The following is a 16,969-nucleotide window of genomic DNA, read 5'->3' as shown; positions in this document are numbered from 1 at the left end:
AGCAAACCCCAGGTCTACAGTTGCTCCCAAAGTCCACCACCTCGATTTTGGGAACATTTGTTGTCCATTCAGGTATTCTGCAGATGCGGGTTTCATCCAGTTGATTGTGGGGATTTAATCCGCTGCTCCTGAGTCCGCACCAAGAAATTTCTCTTTCTCTTCTTTGTTCGCACAGCACCTGGGATTCAGCTTTGGTTTGGCCCCGCCTCTGTATGTAGGCCGCCCTCACGTGTCTGTTCCCTTTTGGGAAGTCTGAGGTCTTCTGCCAGCGTTCAGTAGGTGTTCTATAGGAGTTGTTCCACGTGTAGATGTATTTGTGGGGAGGAAGGTGATCTCCACGTCTTACTCCTCCCGCATCTTGAAGGTCTCCCCTCTGATTAGCTTTGAGACCTATTGTCTCATCCATCTCAGTAGGGGGCATATGGTACTATTTTCTGCATTTGACAGGTGAGGAAACTGAAGCCCAGAGACTTTCTTACCTAAGATCACACAGCAAGCTCATGTCAGAACTGAGGATTCCTAATTGGAGACCCTCTTGTTCCTACAGTTCAGGCAGCACAGTGGAAGAAAGGCAATTGTGTGCAGTGGTTAAGAGCACAGACTGTGGAATCTGACTCTCTGGGTTCAAATCCCAGCTGGCTGTGGGACAAAAAGCTGCTTATTTAACCTCTCTCCTTGGCTTTCTTCATCTCTAAATAAGGGCTGGTAATAGATGCCTACCACGTAGGGTTATTTTGAGGATTAGCTGAATGAGTACTGGTAAGGCCTCAGTGTCTTCCAGTAGAAGGTACTTAATACAGGTTGTCTATTGTTATTCATTTATGAAATAGTTATTGAGACCTACGATGCTTCCTCTCACTGGGGCTACATAACCCTTCACCCTCCATGGTCTGTTCCTAGCAGAGAGGCTTCTAGGGGTGGGGGAACGGCTCAGGCTTGATCCCTGTGGAGAGCAGAGAGGCAAAATGAGGAGGAGAGGGGGGCAGAGTCCTGCTGCTTAGGGGCTGGACTGGACATGGGGGTGGGAAGGGCACCCTATGTGTTTCAGGCCAGCTCTGGGTGACCCCAGCCAGTGTGAGCCTGCCAAGTCCTGCTCTTCCCAGAACCAAAGGGCATTGCCTGCAAAATGCAAGCTCCCCCGCCACCCATCCCAGGCTTTGCTGGGATGACAGAGTTGTAATTACCAGTGCCAGGAGCTGTTATTAGAAGGCAGACGTAGCTTTAGTTATTGTACTTAGTAGAGGCTGAAAAATGGGAGGACCAGGTTGCTCCAGAAGTCACTGGGGCTGTGGCAGTTTTTTCTTGACACTGCTGCTTCCCCTGGCCCTCACATTCCAGAGGCATCCCAAGGCAATGTTGGTATCCTAGTGCCCATGCAACCGCCGGTTACTCAAGAGTGAGTTCCCAGGCGTTTGGGGATCCTGCCTCAGCTGCTCCTTCCTCAGAGCTGTCTCTGACTACCTGCCCAACGAGCCCCAGAGGCCAGTGGAGGCAGGGAGGAGAGTTGCGGGCGGCCGTGGAGTCTGGGTTCTCCAGGCGGCTCTGGTGAAAGGCTGGAGGGCCTTCTGGCCTCTGTGCAGAAAGGTTTAACACGTGTCTGGAAACTAATATTCTTCTAATGCTTTTTTTTTTTTTTGAGGTACGCGGGCCTCTCACTGCCGTGGCCTCCCCCGTTGCGGAGCACAGGCTCCGGATGCGCAGGCTCAGCGGCCATGGCTCACAGGCCCAGCTGCTCCGCGGCATATGAGATCCTCCTGGACCGGGGCATGAACCTGCATCCCCTGCATCGGCAGGCGGACTCCCAACCACTGCGTCACCAGGGAGGCCCCTTAATGCTTTTTGAAAAAAATTATTTTTATTTATTTATTTTTGGCCACATTGGGTCTTCATTATCGCACGCGGGCTTTCTCTAGTCGCGACGATCAGGGGCTACCCTTTGTTGCGGCACGCGGGCTTCTCACTACAGTGGCTTCTCTTGTTGCAGAGCATGGGCTCTAGGCACGCGGACTTCAGTAGTTGCAGCACGTGGGCTCAGTAATTGTGGCTCACAGGCTCTAGAGCGCAGGCTCAGTAGTTGTGGCACATGGGCTTAGTTGCTCCGCGGCATATGGGATCTTCCCGGACCAGGGATTAAACCTGTGTCCCTTGCATTGGCAGGCGGACTCCCAACCACTGTGCCACCAGGGAAGCCCCCGTGGAAACTAATATTTTCTAAGCACCAGGCAAAATGATAGGTGCTTCCCAATAACACCATTTGTGGTATTATTATTCCTGTATCCTAGATGAAGAAACTGATCTCAGAGAGGTTAAATAACATACCTGAGATCACACAATGTGAGTCAAAGAGCTAGGTCTATCTGACTCTAAATTCCATATTCCATTTTCTCTCCAGTATACTGTGGCTTCTGAGCTTTTTTGTTTTGTTTTGTTTTCCCCAGTGGATGCCTTTGTTCAAGTGAAATATCACTACAGATGGTAGCTGTGCCGCTGGGGTCAAAAGGGGCACAGCTCAGACCCTGCTTCACACTCTGTCGTGGCTTCTGAGGCCAGCTGCACCCCTTTTGGGGGGCCAAGGACAGGGACTAGAAGGCCTCTTGGGAAACCTGGAACATTCTGGAGGCCCCAGCAGGGTCTGCAGTGAAAACCTCAAGGCTTCTTTCCTGGTTTTACCCAATTGGCCGATCCTGCAGGGTCTGGGACAGGACACAGGGAGAGGCTCTGATCACAGGCCTGTGCCTGCTCCACGTGGCCTCGGGTGGTGCTTCTCCTTTTCTGGTTGCCCTTCTCTTGTCTTGTGTGGGCCTCAGCTCCCCATAGAGCAGCAACAAAGGGGAGAAGTATTTTGCAGGAACAGAGGACAAAGGCAGGCCTTGCTTAAGCTCGTTTGCCAGCCATAGCCAGGAGCCAGGGCCCGGGGGGAGGTGGAGGGGTGGGCTGGCCACACACAGGCAAAGCCAACGCTTTCCCATCCTTTGCATTGAGGGTGGGAGGACGGTGGGGAGGGGAAGGACACTCGGCCTCCCCTTGGGCAGCTGGGCCCGCCCCTGGGGACCTCTGGAGACTGCTGAGGGCTCGGCTTGCTGTGTGGCAGTTAGAACCGGCTGAGGCCGCCCAGGCTCCAGACCACACAGGAGCCATCAGTCAAGGCAGGCCGCAGGCAGGCCTCCCAGGCTCCCTCCTCCCTCTAGGCCTGCCCCTCCACACTGATAAGTGGCTTTTTTTTTTTTTTTTTTTTTTTTTTTTAGTTAGTTCGTTCGTTTTGGCTGTGTTGGGTCTTCGTTTCCGTGCAAGGGCTTTCTCTAGTTGCGGCGAGCAGGGGCCACTCTTCATTGCGGTGCGCAGGCCTCTCACTGTCGCGGCCTCTCTTGTTGTGGAGCACAGGCTCCAGATGCTCAGGCTCAGTAGTTGTGGCTCACGGGCCTAGTTGCCCTGCGGCATGTGGGATCTTCCCAGACCAGGGCTCGAACCCGTGTCCCCTGTATTGGCAGGCAGATTCTCAACCACTGCACCACCAGGGAAGCCCCTGATAAGTGGCTCTTTTGAAATGGAAAAATAAAGTTATAATTACAAGTCTAAGCTGCTCCTCTATGACAGGGTCTCCTGTGCACTTAGCTCTGTCTGTCAGGAAGCAGAAGGAAAGTGAAGCAAGGCCCAGGGTTGTGGTCACACGCAGTGCCTTGGCCTGTCCCCCTCTCTGCAAGAAGCTGCTCTGGCCCTGGTGTGCCGCTTCTAGCCCCGCTCTCCCTGCCACCCCTTGGGGCCAGATCTCCAACCTTCCCCCACCCCCAGCAGAACCAACCAGATGGGCAGCAGGAAAGCCCAGCTGAAGTGTGTCAGCACATAGGGAGCAGCCCCAGTCTGAAGGCGGGATCTGGGTGTCCTGAGTGGCTAGCCCCTTTCCTTTAGTTCCACAGTGCGTCCTGCTCATCATGGCCCTCACACTCTGTTCTTTAGCTGGTCCTTCACGATCAGGTGCCTGAGGAAACTGAGACCCAGGAGGGGTTCATCCAGCTCTCCCCAGGCTACACAGATTCTTAGCCTCTGGTCTGTGCCTTCTCAGTTTGAACTGTGATACTCAAACACCTTGGTGGAGGCTGGAGCGGCCACCGTCCCACTTCAAAGATGAATCCTCTGGGCTGTGACACTGTCACTTGTCTGGCTGTTGAGCCAACATTTCCCTTCCTCAGAATCAAAACGCCTCCCAGAATCCTGGGACTTTTATTTAACGCATCATAAATAAAATGCTACTAATTAATGGTTCAGATGTAAAGACTGGAGAAAGATGGAAAAATGTTTATGATAGATCATCACATGGAAAAAGGAGGAGATAGGATTACACTTAGGGTGTGATTAAAAATGTCCCCCTCCCCCGCAAAAAGGCTCTCTATGTAGATAGTGTGGAAGAAAATATTTTGATTGGAATGACTCTGGGTGATTTTTCCTCACTTTTATCTTTAAAATTTTTCTTTAATGAACATAATTCTAAAATAAGCAAACAAAAATGAGAGCATTTTTGGGCTTCCCTGGTGGCACAGTGGTTAAGAATCCGCCTGCCAATGCAGGGGACACGGGTTCAAGCCCTGGTCCGGAAAGATCCCACATGCCACGGAGCAGCTAAATCCCATGTGCCACAACTACTGAGCCTGAGCTCTAGAGCCCACGAGCCACAGCTACTGAGCCCACGTGCTGCAACTACTGAGGCCCACGCGCCTAGAGCCTATGCTCCGCAACAAGAGTAGCCCCCGCTCACTGCAACTAGAGAAAGCCCATGCGCAGCAACGAAGACACAACGCAGCCAAAAATAAATAAGTTAATTAAATAAATTTTAAAAAACACCATTCACTTTATAAAAAAAAAAGAGAGAGCATTCTTCCAGAGTCCTGGCCACAACAGCTGCAGAGAGGGGTACAGTGTGGAGAAGCAAAATCCACCCAGGGAAATGTAAGAAACCTCCTTCCTTCTCCTTTCCCTGGAAGTAGGCTGATTGTAGTAGAGCCTGGACCTACTTCCCAAAGGCAGTTGCGGAGCATATAACTGCTAAGCCCTCCATCACACTTCAGGGAGTACATCCCTCACATTCACAGCTGCGTGTGAATGAAGTTGATGCTATTTTCTTCGTGCCTGTTTTGCAAATGAGGAAACTGAGGCCTGAAGAAACTGGGTAACCAGCCAAAGTCCACAGTAATCAAGGGCTGGAGTGCACTGCTCCTGTTACCACCTGACTGCTCTCTGGACCCCGGGGGCCTCCCTCCACCTTCCTAATTGCCTCCCTGTCCACCTCCAATCCTTCTGCAGGGGTGGAGTTCGTGGTGCCCAGGACCGGCTTTTATTGCAAACTGTGTGGGCTGTTCTACACGAGCGAGGAGATGGCAAAGATGAGCCACTGTCGCAGTGCTGTCCACTACCGGAACTTACAGGTAACTGTCGGCCTTCCTTGCCTAGCGCCCAGGGAGGGTGTGGGGAGTGCTCCCCGGTCTCAGTTTCTGTGCATTGCTGTCTCCTTCCATCTCATGGAAAACTCCTCCTGTTCTCTCAGTCCTGACTCCACCAGGTGGCTCCGTATGGTAGCTGCTTCCCACATGCTCTCAGGGCATCTGTCTCCACCTTGGTACAAAACATTCCGTTTGGCTTGGGTTTTTTTGCAACTCCCTCTCCCTCTAGACCGAATGACTTGTTAGTGGTCACCTGGCCCCTGGTTGGGTCTGGTCCCTTTTCACCTGGATGTTCCAGATGCAGATATTTCTCTATGTTTCTCTTCCCCTGTGCACTATCCTTGTTTGCTAGAATAAAACCCACTATTATGTTCTATTGAAATGTCCATCCATACTGCAGCTATTATCACAGGCATACCATGGACCAGACGCTATTCTAGGCACTGGGTAGGCAACAACAGAAAAAGCGGACAGCAATCCCTGCCCTCATGGACCTTCCATCTAGCGTAGGAGATAAGCAAAAAATAAAATAAGTACGTTTCATAGTATATTAACCGTGGCATATAAAAAATACCCTATATACCATATTTTATCTAATCTAAGGTGCCATCAGTGGTAAGACACGCCACTATTTTTTGATATCAACAAGGAAATAAATGTTACAAATTAAACGGTGAGACTCCATCAACTGTAAAATGCATCTCAATTTCAGAACTGTTAATGTGTGGAAAAAACACTTCTTAAAATCACAAGATATAGCAATATATCCTATAATATATACCTATATAATATATAGCATGTTAGCATGTGATTTTCATATAACTTCTGGTATAAGCTGGGGATTAGTAATGTAATACAAATCATGGAAGATCAGACACTCAGGGGTAAGTATATCAAGGCACCTCCTGTTTTTACTACAAGGAATCAAACTACATTTTTGAGGCACAAGGCCTTGACATTAGAACACCCCTGCGGTAGCAGCATGCCCGAATTCCAGAGCAGGCATTACTATCAGTTTAATTGTTAAACAATGGCTGCTCTGGTGGTTCTTACCCGGGGATGTGAACCAAAATCCCCTAGACAGTGTTTCAAAAGTATTTATACTACTTAGGCCAGGTGTTCAGTAGAATTTGAGAACTTTCTCAAATATGTAATTTGAGAAAGTTCTCCACATGATTTGAATGTGTACCCCAGTTAAGAAAACTCAGATATGGGCCAGTTCTCTTGTTTTATAATTGAGGAAACTGGCGCCCAGAGAAGCCAAGGATCTGTCCAAGCCTTGGATTTGTCCAAGGCCGTGTAGGTGGTGAGTTACTAGGCCTGGGGCCAGATTGCCTGATTCTTAATCCCTTTCCTCTTCTCACTCTACTAAGCTGGTCTTGCAAACTGAGACCCATGTCATGGTCTGGGTCACCATGTGCAAGGGACAGTCCTTGGCTATGCCCAAACTCAGGTCATTTAAGCCTCTTGATTTCCCTCTGGAAAGCAGCTGTTCATGACCAAGGAAGCCACAAGGTCTGGGGCCCAGGTCCCAGCCTCTCCTGGGGGCGGGCAGTGACTTGGCCAGGCCAAGGGTTCAGACTGGGCTACCCGGCGCCGGCCGAGGGCAGCTGTCTACCCTGAAGACATCGTCATCCCTCACCCCCAACAAGATTAAACCTCTAGAACGGCACGGCTGGATGGGGTCTTAAAGATCATTCGGTCCTGATTTTCCCAAACCTTGGTCTTCACACCAGCTGGAATCTTTTTAAAATGTAGCTTCTTGGACCTACCCTATACTTGCTTATTCATTCTCTCTCTAGCGTGGGGCCTGAGAATCTGCATTTTAAAAAGTCTTTCCAGCAGATTATGATCCTTCAACATGAGAACCTGTGATCTCATCCGGCATTCTCGGCTGGATTGTGTAGCCCCCAAGGAGACACACAGCTCAGGGTCACCCAGGAAGGTAGGAAGAGTGAGTGCTGGGCTTCCCTGGTGGCGCAGTGGTTGGGAGTCCGCCTGCCGATGCAGGGGACACGGGTTCGTGCCCCTGTCCCGGAAGATCCCACATGCCGCGCAGCGGCTGGGCCCGCGAGCCATGGCCGCGGAGCCTGTGTGTCCGGAGGCTGTGCTCCGCAATGGGAGAGGCCACGACAGTGAGAGGCCCGCGTACAGCAAAAAAAAAAAAAAAAAAAGAGTGAGTGCAGACTTGCCAGGGCCTTGAATTCTAAACCCTGTGTTTTTTGCAGGGCAGCCGACTGCACTATGTTCAGGGCCTCTGGGCTAAACCCCCAGGCAGACTCGCCTCCCCACAGCAGACCATTCCTGTGGTCCCAGGCATGTCAGGTCCAGATGCCGGCTAAGCCCCTTACGCTCGCCAAATGCAGTTCAGGCTGCCCTGGCGCACCTGTCCTGAAGATGGGAGCCTCCATCGCAGGCTACCCAGATAGGGTTTCTTCCTGTCTGGGAAGTGGCCTTGACAGAATGTCTCTGTCCACACAGTCACACCTACTGCACCACACTCCATGTTACACGTGTGAAAAGGGAGGAATTCAGCCCCAAGTAGCAGGTGCTGGCTGACACCTAAGTCAGGCAACTTGTAAACCTAGCACCCCCAGGAGGCCTTAAGGTAGGAGTCAGGTTGTTCTTTGAGGCAGGGTAGAAGGAACCTTCATTTTCTCTCTGCAATCCCGGCTGTGCCCACTGCTGGTCATGCTCTGAGAGAACCCACCAGAGTGATCGGAATAGCAGGTGGAGTCAGTGCTAGATGGGAAAACTAGACGCCTGCTCGGTCCATTGGTGGTCCACCCACCCGCATGCCTTCCCTGAGACGAGGTGGAGGAGAACCCGGCCCTCCATCAGCAGCCTGGCCCGGAGAGACCCACGGTCTGCCCTTCTCCCCGTCAGTCTCACCCACCACTCAGCCAACCACAGTCTCTCCTAAAGAGAGTGGGTCGACCCCGTCACCTCAAGCACATCATCTTGTCTGACCCTCAAAATCAACCCTGGAGGAGGAAGGAGGAAGATACCATTTCTCCCATTTAACGGTTTCGGGTCTGAAGCTGGGAAAAGATGAGGGACTTTCCCCAAATCAGACAGCTGGTGCCACTAATGATAAAGGGCAACGTTGCTGAGTGTTTATTCCATGCCAGGCAGTGTGCTCAGTCCTTTATGGTGCCTCTCTTGGACTTCACAGCAACCTTATGCAGTAGTTACTGTATTACTCACACTTTACAGTCGAAGATATTGGAGAACTTGCCTGCTGAGAGCTAGCATTTGAACCCGGGTCATCTGATGGCAAAGCCCACACACCCAACCACTGCGGGGGACTTAACCCTGCTGACTCTTAATCCAGTGCTCTTTGCACTGCCCTTGGCTGCTCCAGCCATCAGAGGATATGCAGCTGGGGCGCCAGGCATTTTCCGGTTCCACCTCACTGCGTTGAATCCAGAATCCCAGGAGCAGCCCAACAGGCTCCCCGAGTTGGGCTGGGGGCCAGCGGGAGCAGTGAGTGCTCTGGGGCAGGGCGGAGGTAGGCCCCCACCATGGAACCTCCGAGACACTGAGCCTGCTAGCCTGTCTGCTGGAGTCTCCAACGTCAGGCTGCGGTTTTGTCTTTCACAGTCGCTGTAGGACAGAGCCGCTCCCCTCCCCACCCTTCCAGCCTCCCTGTCTCGTCACTCTGCCTTTTACACGTGATGTGCTGCCTGGATACTAGAAATCTTTCTGGAAAACAAGTAGAGTTGTTGTGAGCATTAAATGAGTTTATAGAAGAAAAGCAGAATAGCACTTGGTCTGGGATAAGGCCTATGGATGTGTTTGCTCTGGTTAGGATCTGTGCTTTCTACCTTCTCTATGGGTCATTTGTAAACTAATGTACAGGGGGCGGAGCTCATCACTTAGCATGGGTCCTGGAGCCCTGGAAGGATCTGGGGAGGAAGAAGAGGGGTCCCACCCACTGGGCAAGGTGATAGGAGAGGGGGGCCGAGGCACACCCCCTTCCTCTCCCGCCAGCTCACCACTCTCTCTGCCCCCCGTCTTTGTCCCACAGAAGTACTTGTCCCAGCTGGCCGAGGAGGGCCTGATGGAGACAGAACGGGCAGGCAGCCCTCGGCCCGAGGACGGCGGAGTCGTGCCGCACTGTGAAAGGAAAAAGCTCTGACATCCCTGCCACCGCTGCAAGCGGGGAGAGGAGGGTCTGAGAGGTGGGGCCTTCCTGCCCTCCGGGACAGGAACTAAGGCCAGAGAGGAGGCCACGTGGCCTGGGTCCGTCCTCAGAGACTCATGAAATGCCCCTGAAGTGCCTGCCGGAGGCCTCACCGCGGTGTGTCCGTCTGCTGAGGGGCACCCACTCTCTCCCTGTCGACTCCTGTTTCCTTCAAACAGTCCTTCAGTTTGCTTCTCTCTCTTCCTCCCCACCCCCACCCCCTCCTTCTGTGCCCAGGGGCATTTCCTTTTCATAAAATCCAACTTCTCAGGGATTTTCACAGTGTTCCGATTCTTGATGGGATAGGACAGGTCAAGCCAGGCTGAGTCTTCCAAAAAAAAAAAAGATTTCACGGAGACTCCTGGGTTGAGAACCACGCCAGTGAACCTGGAGCAGTTTCTCTGCCTGGCGTCCTGTGTGTGGGGGGAGCTGAGTCGGGTCCTGCAGTCCTGGAGTGGGGAACCCTAGACAGTCAGTGGGGCAGAAGCTGGGAGTTCCTCCAGCTGGACCATAACTCTTTCATCCTCTCCGTCGTTCTAGAAGCCCACCAGATTCATGCCTTAGAATAAAATTTGAGGAGGAAAAGAGCCCTTCATTTTGGAAGCTCTGATAAGTTCCCCCCAAATGTATTTCCGTCCTCTTGATTTCAGGAGATGCCAGGGTTTGTTCTACTCTGGACATTAAATTTGGTCTAGACTCACTTTAAGTAAAAATGAAAACAGAAGCATCTTCCCCCTCCGGTTAAAACAGCAGAAGGTCAGGGCTTCTGTTGAAGGTTGGCCTCCCAGCCGTAAATGGTTGGCTTGGGAGACACCAAAACAAGGAAGTGGCATCTGCCCTTGACTCGCCCTTTGTTTGGGGCCTACACTCTGGGCTCCAGCAGCCTCATAGCGGGATGGGTTTTTTTGTTTTTTGTTGTTGTTGTTGTTGTTGTTTGCGGTACGCGGGCCTCTCACTGTTGTGGCCTCTCCCATTGAGGAGCACAGGCTCCGGACACGCAGGCTCAGCGGCCATGGCTCACGGGCCCAGCCGCTCCACGGCATGTGGGATCTTCCCGGACCGGGGCACGAACCCATGTCCCCTGCATCGGCAGGCGGACTCTCAACCACTGCGCCACCAGGGAAGCCCGCGGGATGGTTTTTAAATGGTCTGTTGGAGGCAGGGGACACAAATGAAAAGACTGCAGGACTGAGGAGCATCTGAGGGTTGCCAGGTGTTTGTAGGTGGACCCTTTCCAACTGGGCAGAAGGTTAAGGGCATGTCAGAGTTGACCCCGCGTGCAGACTTTGATATTAAATGTTATGCAGCACAGGGCTCCTTCCCACCAGGCTCTGCGATACTGAAAGTTCAGTGGCTTCAGGCCCCAGACAGAACAGGCTGCAGGGTCTGCCATCTATTGGAAGGGTCTGGGAAAAGGTGCTGGGGGGAAATGAGGCTCAGCTGCAGCCCTGGAGAAGCCCTTGAGAAGGTCAGGGGGGAGCCTGGTGCTACTTCCTCAAGCTGAGACACTCGCCCGGAGGCGGCCGCCCCAGCTCTGCCCCTGGAAGACGGTTCCTGTTCTATTCCTGACCACAGGCAGGCAGACTAGGTCGAGATTGTGTGTTTTCTTTTAATTTTTTGCTTTTTTCTTTCAATAGTAGATAAGACTAAACTGCGCATTCTGTCCTCCGCACTAAAGGCAGAAGGGTAGAGAGATTATCTGAGTTGGACACTGACGTTTTATCAGTGAGGAAACTGAGGCACAGAAAGGAAGGAAAAACAGAACATAAGAGGATCACGTGTAAACCTTGGGGCAAGTGGTCGCTGGCAAGGAGACCACTGTTGGGGACCTGTGAGAGGGAAGAGTTCAGGCGAGCACCAGAGGCAAACAGACCAGCTTGGACAGGTGTAGGGAGAGGCTGGAGGCAGCAGAGAACCTGAACTTGGCATCACGCCCCCGGGGGCCTCAGCAAGGTGAGTGTCTCAAAGAGAGTAGAGTTTGAAAGTGGTGACTCAGCCCAGACCTGGGCCCCTGGCTGGCTCCTCTGGTTTTTTTACCTGGTGCTCTGGAAACCCACCTCCTCCATTTTTCGGAAACCTCTGACCCTGTGTGTCTCCTCCCCACTGGTGGGAAGTCAGGAGACAGCTCTCTGGCCTGCTTACTGAACCTTTGCTGGGAAAAACCTAAAGGCTAAAACGGTATTTTCAGAGATGCTGGCAGTCTTTTCTCCCAGCAAAGTGGAAGCTGACCCTGCCAGCTCATCCCCCCAAGCAGCGTTTCCATGGAAATCTGGATGGCTGTTCCAACAGCTGAATTCCCTAGTAATGTAACGGCTCCCTTGCTGATAGACTGACCTTCCCCATATTTTAAAGCTGGAGAATGGCCCCGTGAAGGAGAGAGAGGAGGCTCTTTGCAGTCAATCAGAATCTTTAGTTTAAAAAATCATCTGAGATCCTTTTTTTGTGTGTATATATATATTTATTTTTATTTATTTTTATACAATTCCATTGGCATAGTTTCACCCACTCTATAATTTGCACTTTTTATTCCTACGTGTGTCATACACAATGCAGTATTAAAAGCGACCAGGAAAATATTGATTTTTTTTTAAAGCTTTTCTTCAATGTTTGTTAACCATTTCAAAATGTCTCCCCGAAAAGGTTGTTCAAGAGGAACTGCTGCCTTGAGCAACAGATTTATTCATACCCCGGGTTAACATAACAAAAGGCCTGTATACTTTCTCTTTATCGTAAACACCTGAAATAAAGTGTATCCACAGAGTATTCCCGAAGAATTTGGTAAATTTGATGTTGTTGTGAGCAGCAGCTGTTAGTATCAGGGTTTCCCTTGACACTGTGAGGCTGTGATCGTTAGATTATACTTGAACTGGACCAGAGTTTGACTTTTGAGCTTATGAAAAAAATAGAAACCTTAGTTCATTTAAGTTTGAACTTGTAAAGTATTGGAGTTTGTTGAGTGTCCCATAAATCGTCACCACTTTTCCCGATCTGTATAACTGACCGCAAGTGTTTGTTTTTACAAAAGGAAAAAAAAGATTTTTAATAAAGAGAATTTGAAAGCTCTTGAGTGAGTAGCCATCTGTTACACAGGGATCCCTCAACCTTTGGCTGGGGAATGCTCAGCGAGCACGGAAGTTGGGATTTGGTCCCTCTCTGAATCTAGAATGTTTCTGAAGAGTTGAAAAAAGAGGACCCAAGAGGTTCCACTCAGCCCTCTGGGGGGATCAGAGCTTCTCAGGGGTGAACCTCCAGCACGGTTGAGTCCGGGAAAGTGGGGAGCTGCTGTTCCCCACCCCAGAAGGGTCAGATAGAAAAATCTCTTGGCCTCTTGTACCCCCCGGCCCTTCTACCCAGTACTCTCGGATCTTCTAGGGGCCAAACTTTGTTGTCCTACACCAGGGTCAGGCTGTTTCTGGAGGTTCCATCATTGTGAGGTGGTCAGCGCCTAGCTTGGGCACTTGTTAGCGCTGTGGCTTCCGAAGTCCCGCTTCCTTGGGTGTAAGGGCAGGTAATGGTATTAATCACCTCCCGGGTTGTTTCAGGGTTAAGATGATTGCTGGCGAAAGCACTTGCTATGCTGCATGGCCCTGCATCTTTTTTGTTTTGGGAGTCTGTGCTCGGAACAACCCTCCAATTTTCAGTGGTTTTTAAGTTCTTTCTCAACCATTTCTTCTAGCAAAACAATGCCAATCTCCTGGGACCAGTTAGCAAGTCCTTTGAATGGCCTGGAACCTTCTCTGGGCCTTCCCCTCCTGTTGGCAGTACTCCTGAGTCAACGGGGAGGGGCTGGGCAGTCTGGCCCCAGAGGGCAGAGTGACTGGGGCTGCCTGTAATTAGTGGGAGCAGATTTGTCCATCTGAGGTAAGTTCCCGTCAAGCCTGCTGCTGCCTGCCCCCTGCCCCCACCCCCACCCTATTGTGGCCATGGGAAGGCTGAGCTCAGGCCTCCAGTTCCCAACCAGGAGGGGTGGAGAAACATCCTTCCCCGCAAGTGCTGGCTGCGCCCTAGCAGGCCAAGGCAGTGGGTGGGCCTGGAGCTCGTCCTGCTGCCCTAAGTTCAGGATCCAGAATGGCTGGCGGTACCCTTGGTGCCTAGTCCCAGCGCGTCCCTCCATGTGGCACAACTCTTGAGGGCACCACGCACGTTGTATTCTGTGAGATGCCCCCGCCCCCCGGAGCTATGCAATGGAGCCATCCTGCCAGGGGGCCCCCTGAATTACAGTTCCTTGCCATGCCTGGGGGCTCCCGTTTGCTCTCTCGGGTTCCTAAGGGCCTGAGAGCCAGGTTCTGATCCAGTCTACCAGGCCGGAGCCCTGACATTCAGACCCACTCTCCAGGCTCCCTCCTTTCCCCAAGGATCAGCACCAGACTGCCCCAGCCTGACTCTGCCACGGCCCTCGCAGGCCAGGCTGCTTAGGTCCTGACCTTGGCCCTCATCTGGCCTGAGACCTCTGTGCCCCTCTGAACATCAACAGCAACTGTTGACTGTCCCCCAAGGCAGTCATGGGACATCTGGGCTCACCCTCAACAGCTCCCCATTCTCCTTTCCCACCACACCGACCCTACAAAGCAGCCTAACCCAAGTGGATTTCGAAACATGCTAGAGTAGGATGGCCCCAGAGACCCCCAAGTCCTGGCTCTTCCTTTTACAGATGAGAAAACAGGCCCAGAGAGGGGAAGTGACTTGCTTAAGGTAACACCACTTATTGGTATAAGGTAAGAATGGAATCCAAATCTCCTGGGTGGTCCTACTGGTAACACATGGGGAGTTTGGATTCTTTTCAGCGACATTATTTCATGAATTTTCTAGGTCTAGCCCTAGCTGGACTCCAGCAATCAGCAAGGACTCAAAACAAACCCTTGATTTTTGTGCTTTGCGTGGATCTGACTCACCTGGGGAATCTTGTTAGAACTAGAGATTCCTGGCTGCCTGTGTGGAGATTCTGCCTCACTAGGTCATGGGGGCTGGGGGTGAGGCATTTGCATCTTAGCAAGCCTCGTGGGTGATTCAGTGCAGGTGGAGTCCACCGCTGGCGCTTTTAAAAATCGCTGCCCTAGATGTCAACGGGGGACTTCCCCAGCAGCTCCTGGAAAAGAAGGGACATGTCTTTTGCCCGGGGGAAGGGCAGAACAGAAGTGAATGGAAACCATTTAAGGCAGGGAAGACTCCAGTGTGGAAAAGGCTTCAAGATGGGAGACAGCGGGGAGGAGCTACGGTCTGGCCACGGCAGACGGAGCTGGTGGGAGCTGGTGGTGGTAGGCGGCGGTCATCAGACCGGGTTTGGAGCATGTGTGAGGATGTTTTTCAGTTGAATTCGTACTTACTGTGGTTAGGCCGAAGTCTTCCAATGGTCTCTTTACCCTCGTTAATGGCTGAACGCATTGTGATTATTAAGAAGACTCCTGGGGATAGGCTGGCCCCCTCAGGGCAGAGCGTTGTGCAGTCAGCAGGCCTTTTGAGGAGACTGGAGTCACAGGCAGCAGGGGAGATCCCCAGGGCCTTGTCACTGCCAGCGGGGAGCCCTGGGGTCACACACACTCTCTCCCATGCTCCATGAGCCACCACGAATACCAGTATTAGCCCTGCAGATTAGTAAGGCTGTCTGCACGCCACACGCAGCGTGCACTCTGTAGGGCCACTGTCTCTTAGCTTCTTTACAACGTTGAGAGACAGGCACCGTTATTCTCCCATCTCACAGATGGGGAAAATGAGGCTCAGAGACCCAAAGCGGTTTGCCCAGGGACAGGCAGCCAGTAAGTGGCAGAGTTGGGATTCAAACCCCGGTCCATGTGACTCTCAAACAATGCTTTCAACCACTATTTTCTACCGCCCTTCTCAGGGCTGGGGTTTTCTCGTGTTCCTGCTTCTTGCTGAAACCTCTAGACCCTGGGTGGGTCAGGAATAGCCGGCTTGGGAGGATTACAGATCCAAATTTAGCTAGACTCAGGTGCTTATGACTGACCTCCTGATTGTTAAATTCCTGACACTGATCTCCTCAACACTTCCCCTGCTTAGAATGTAGCTAAAGAAAGGCCTCTACGCACGCACTGCAGGAAAACAGGCAGGAAGGCTGAAGGGGCCAGAGAAACACTGCTTCTTCCTTCTCCCTACTCAGGAGCTTTCACCCGAGGGAGCTGGATCCAGGGGGTGAGGGACGGGGGAGGGCCGGGTGCTGGGGGTGCTGCTTCTGCTTCAGGGCGGGGAGGAAAGTGCCTCGTTTTGTGTTCCTGGGGAATTTAGGGGTATAAGGGCGTGATCAGAAGGGGATTTCCCACTGCCCCAAAAGCGGGCCGGGCTTTGCACTTTTAGCCCTTCTTTCCTGAGGGGAACTTCATTGTTTATTTACCCGCCGCCTCTTAACAGCAAGGAGCTGAGGTAATATACAACACAGGCCCTGTGTGACCAGATGAAGCCGAGGGAAGATTTTTCAAGTGAGGATTGAGGAAACCTGGAGGCAGCAAGTGTGTGAGCAGTAAGGGCTGATGTGGTGGTGGTGAAGAAGCATGTGACTGGGAGCCTCCTGGGAGCCAAGGCAAAAAGAGGAAGCATGCTCCCTTACTTGGCTCTCCTTAGAATAGAGAGAGCATGCCAGTTAGTCTGGGGAAATTGTTCTACTCGATTCCATACTCCAGAAGAATTCTCCTTTGAGACTGTACATGGTATGGGCAGAGGCATTAAGAGGCTTGGAGAATATCCTTAGGTAGCTGGCAGCCCAAAGTTGGAAAAGAACATAGTGGCGGCCCCTCTGGAGGGGACATTAGGATGGTCCCTGGTCTGTGTGAAGTGGTTCCTGATGTGACAGGCCTCCCAAGTGTCCAAATGCCTGACCTTTGCTCATGCCTGCCTAACCCATGTGAGCCCTTGTGCAGGTTTGAGTTGGTGTGTTTCCGCTTTTTTTCCAAACTTTTTAAAATTTCTCTTGTTATTTGGCTGAGCTTCCAGGAGCCGTGTCCACAGGACAAGGAGGCCACTGTCATCGCTACCATCTGACTGCTCAGCACACCCACCTGAGAACAGAACACTCTGGGTGGGGACCCTGCCAGTCTGGGTTCTGGGAAAATCTCGAGGGCGTTTACTCTTTGGGGCTCCCCCATGGGCTGACCTCAGCCAGGAGGGAACCCAGCCATACTGGGAAGCACTGATCCCCTCAGGCTGAGCCTTGAAGCCACCTCAAACCTGCCTGACAAGGACCAGCCCTGGGGAGGAGGGGCACAGAGGACCCGCCTGTGAGAGCTCTCATGCTGCTGTCTGCAAGGCTGGGAGGGAGGGAACTTTCTGGTTCAGGGGCCGCTCCCTGTGCCGGGCCTCAGGGCCTTGAGCCCCTGTGTCACGTCCACAGTGAACTCACTCA

At 52.1% G+C, this 16,969-nt stretch overlaps 1 protein-coding gene across 1 annotated transcript in view; it reads left to right on the top strand.

The window, feature by feature from the left end:
• Positions 1–10,366, top strand: part of RBM20 (RNA binding motif protein 20) — a 212,553-nt gene extending 202,187 nt beyond the window's left edge. Inside the window, exons 13-14 of the mRNA XM_081243872.1 lie at positions 5,296–5,417; positions 9,463–10,366. Coding sequence (XP_081099998.1) covers positions 5,296–5,417; positions 9,463–9,573 — 233 coding nt within the window. The 3' untranslated portion in view covers positions 9,574–10,366. The remainder of the gene's footprint in view (positions 1–5,295; positions 5,418–9,462) is intronic.
• The last annotated feature ends 6,603 nt before the right edge of the window (positions 10,367–16,969 follow it).

The sequence above is a fragment of the Mesoplodon bidens genome (assembly GCF_964165515.1).
Source record: "Mesoplodon bidens genome assembly, chromosome: 1".
Taxonomy (NCBI): Eukaryota; Metazoa; Chordata; class Mammalia; order Artiodactyla; family Ziphiidae; genus Mesoplodon; species Mesoplodon bidens.
This window is presented reverse-complemented; position numbering and strand designations above follow the sequence as displayed.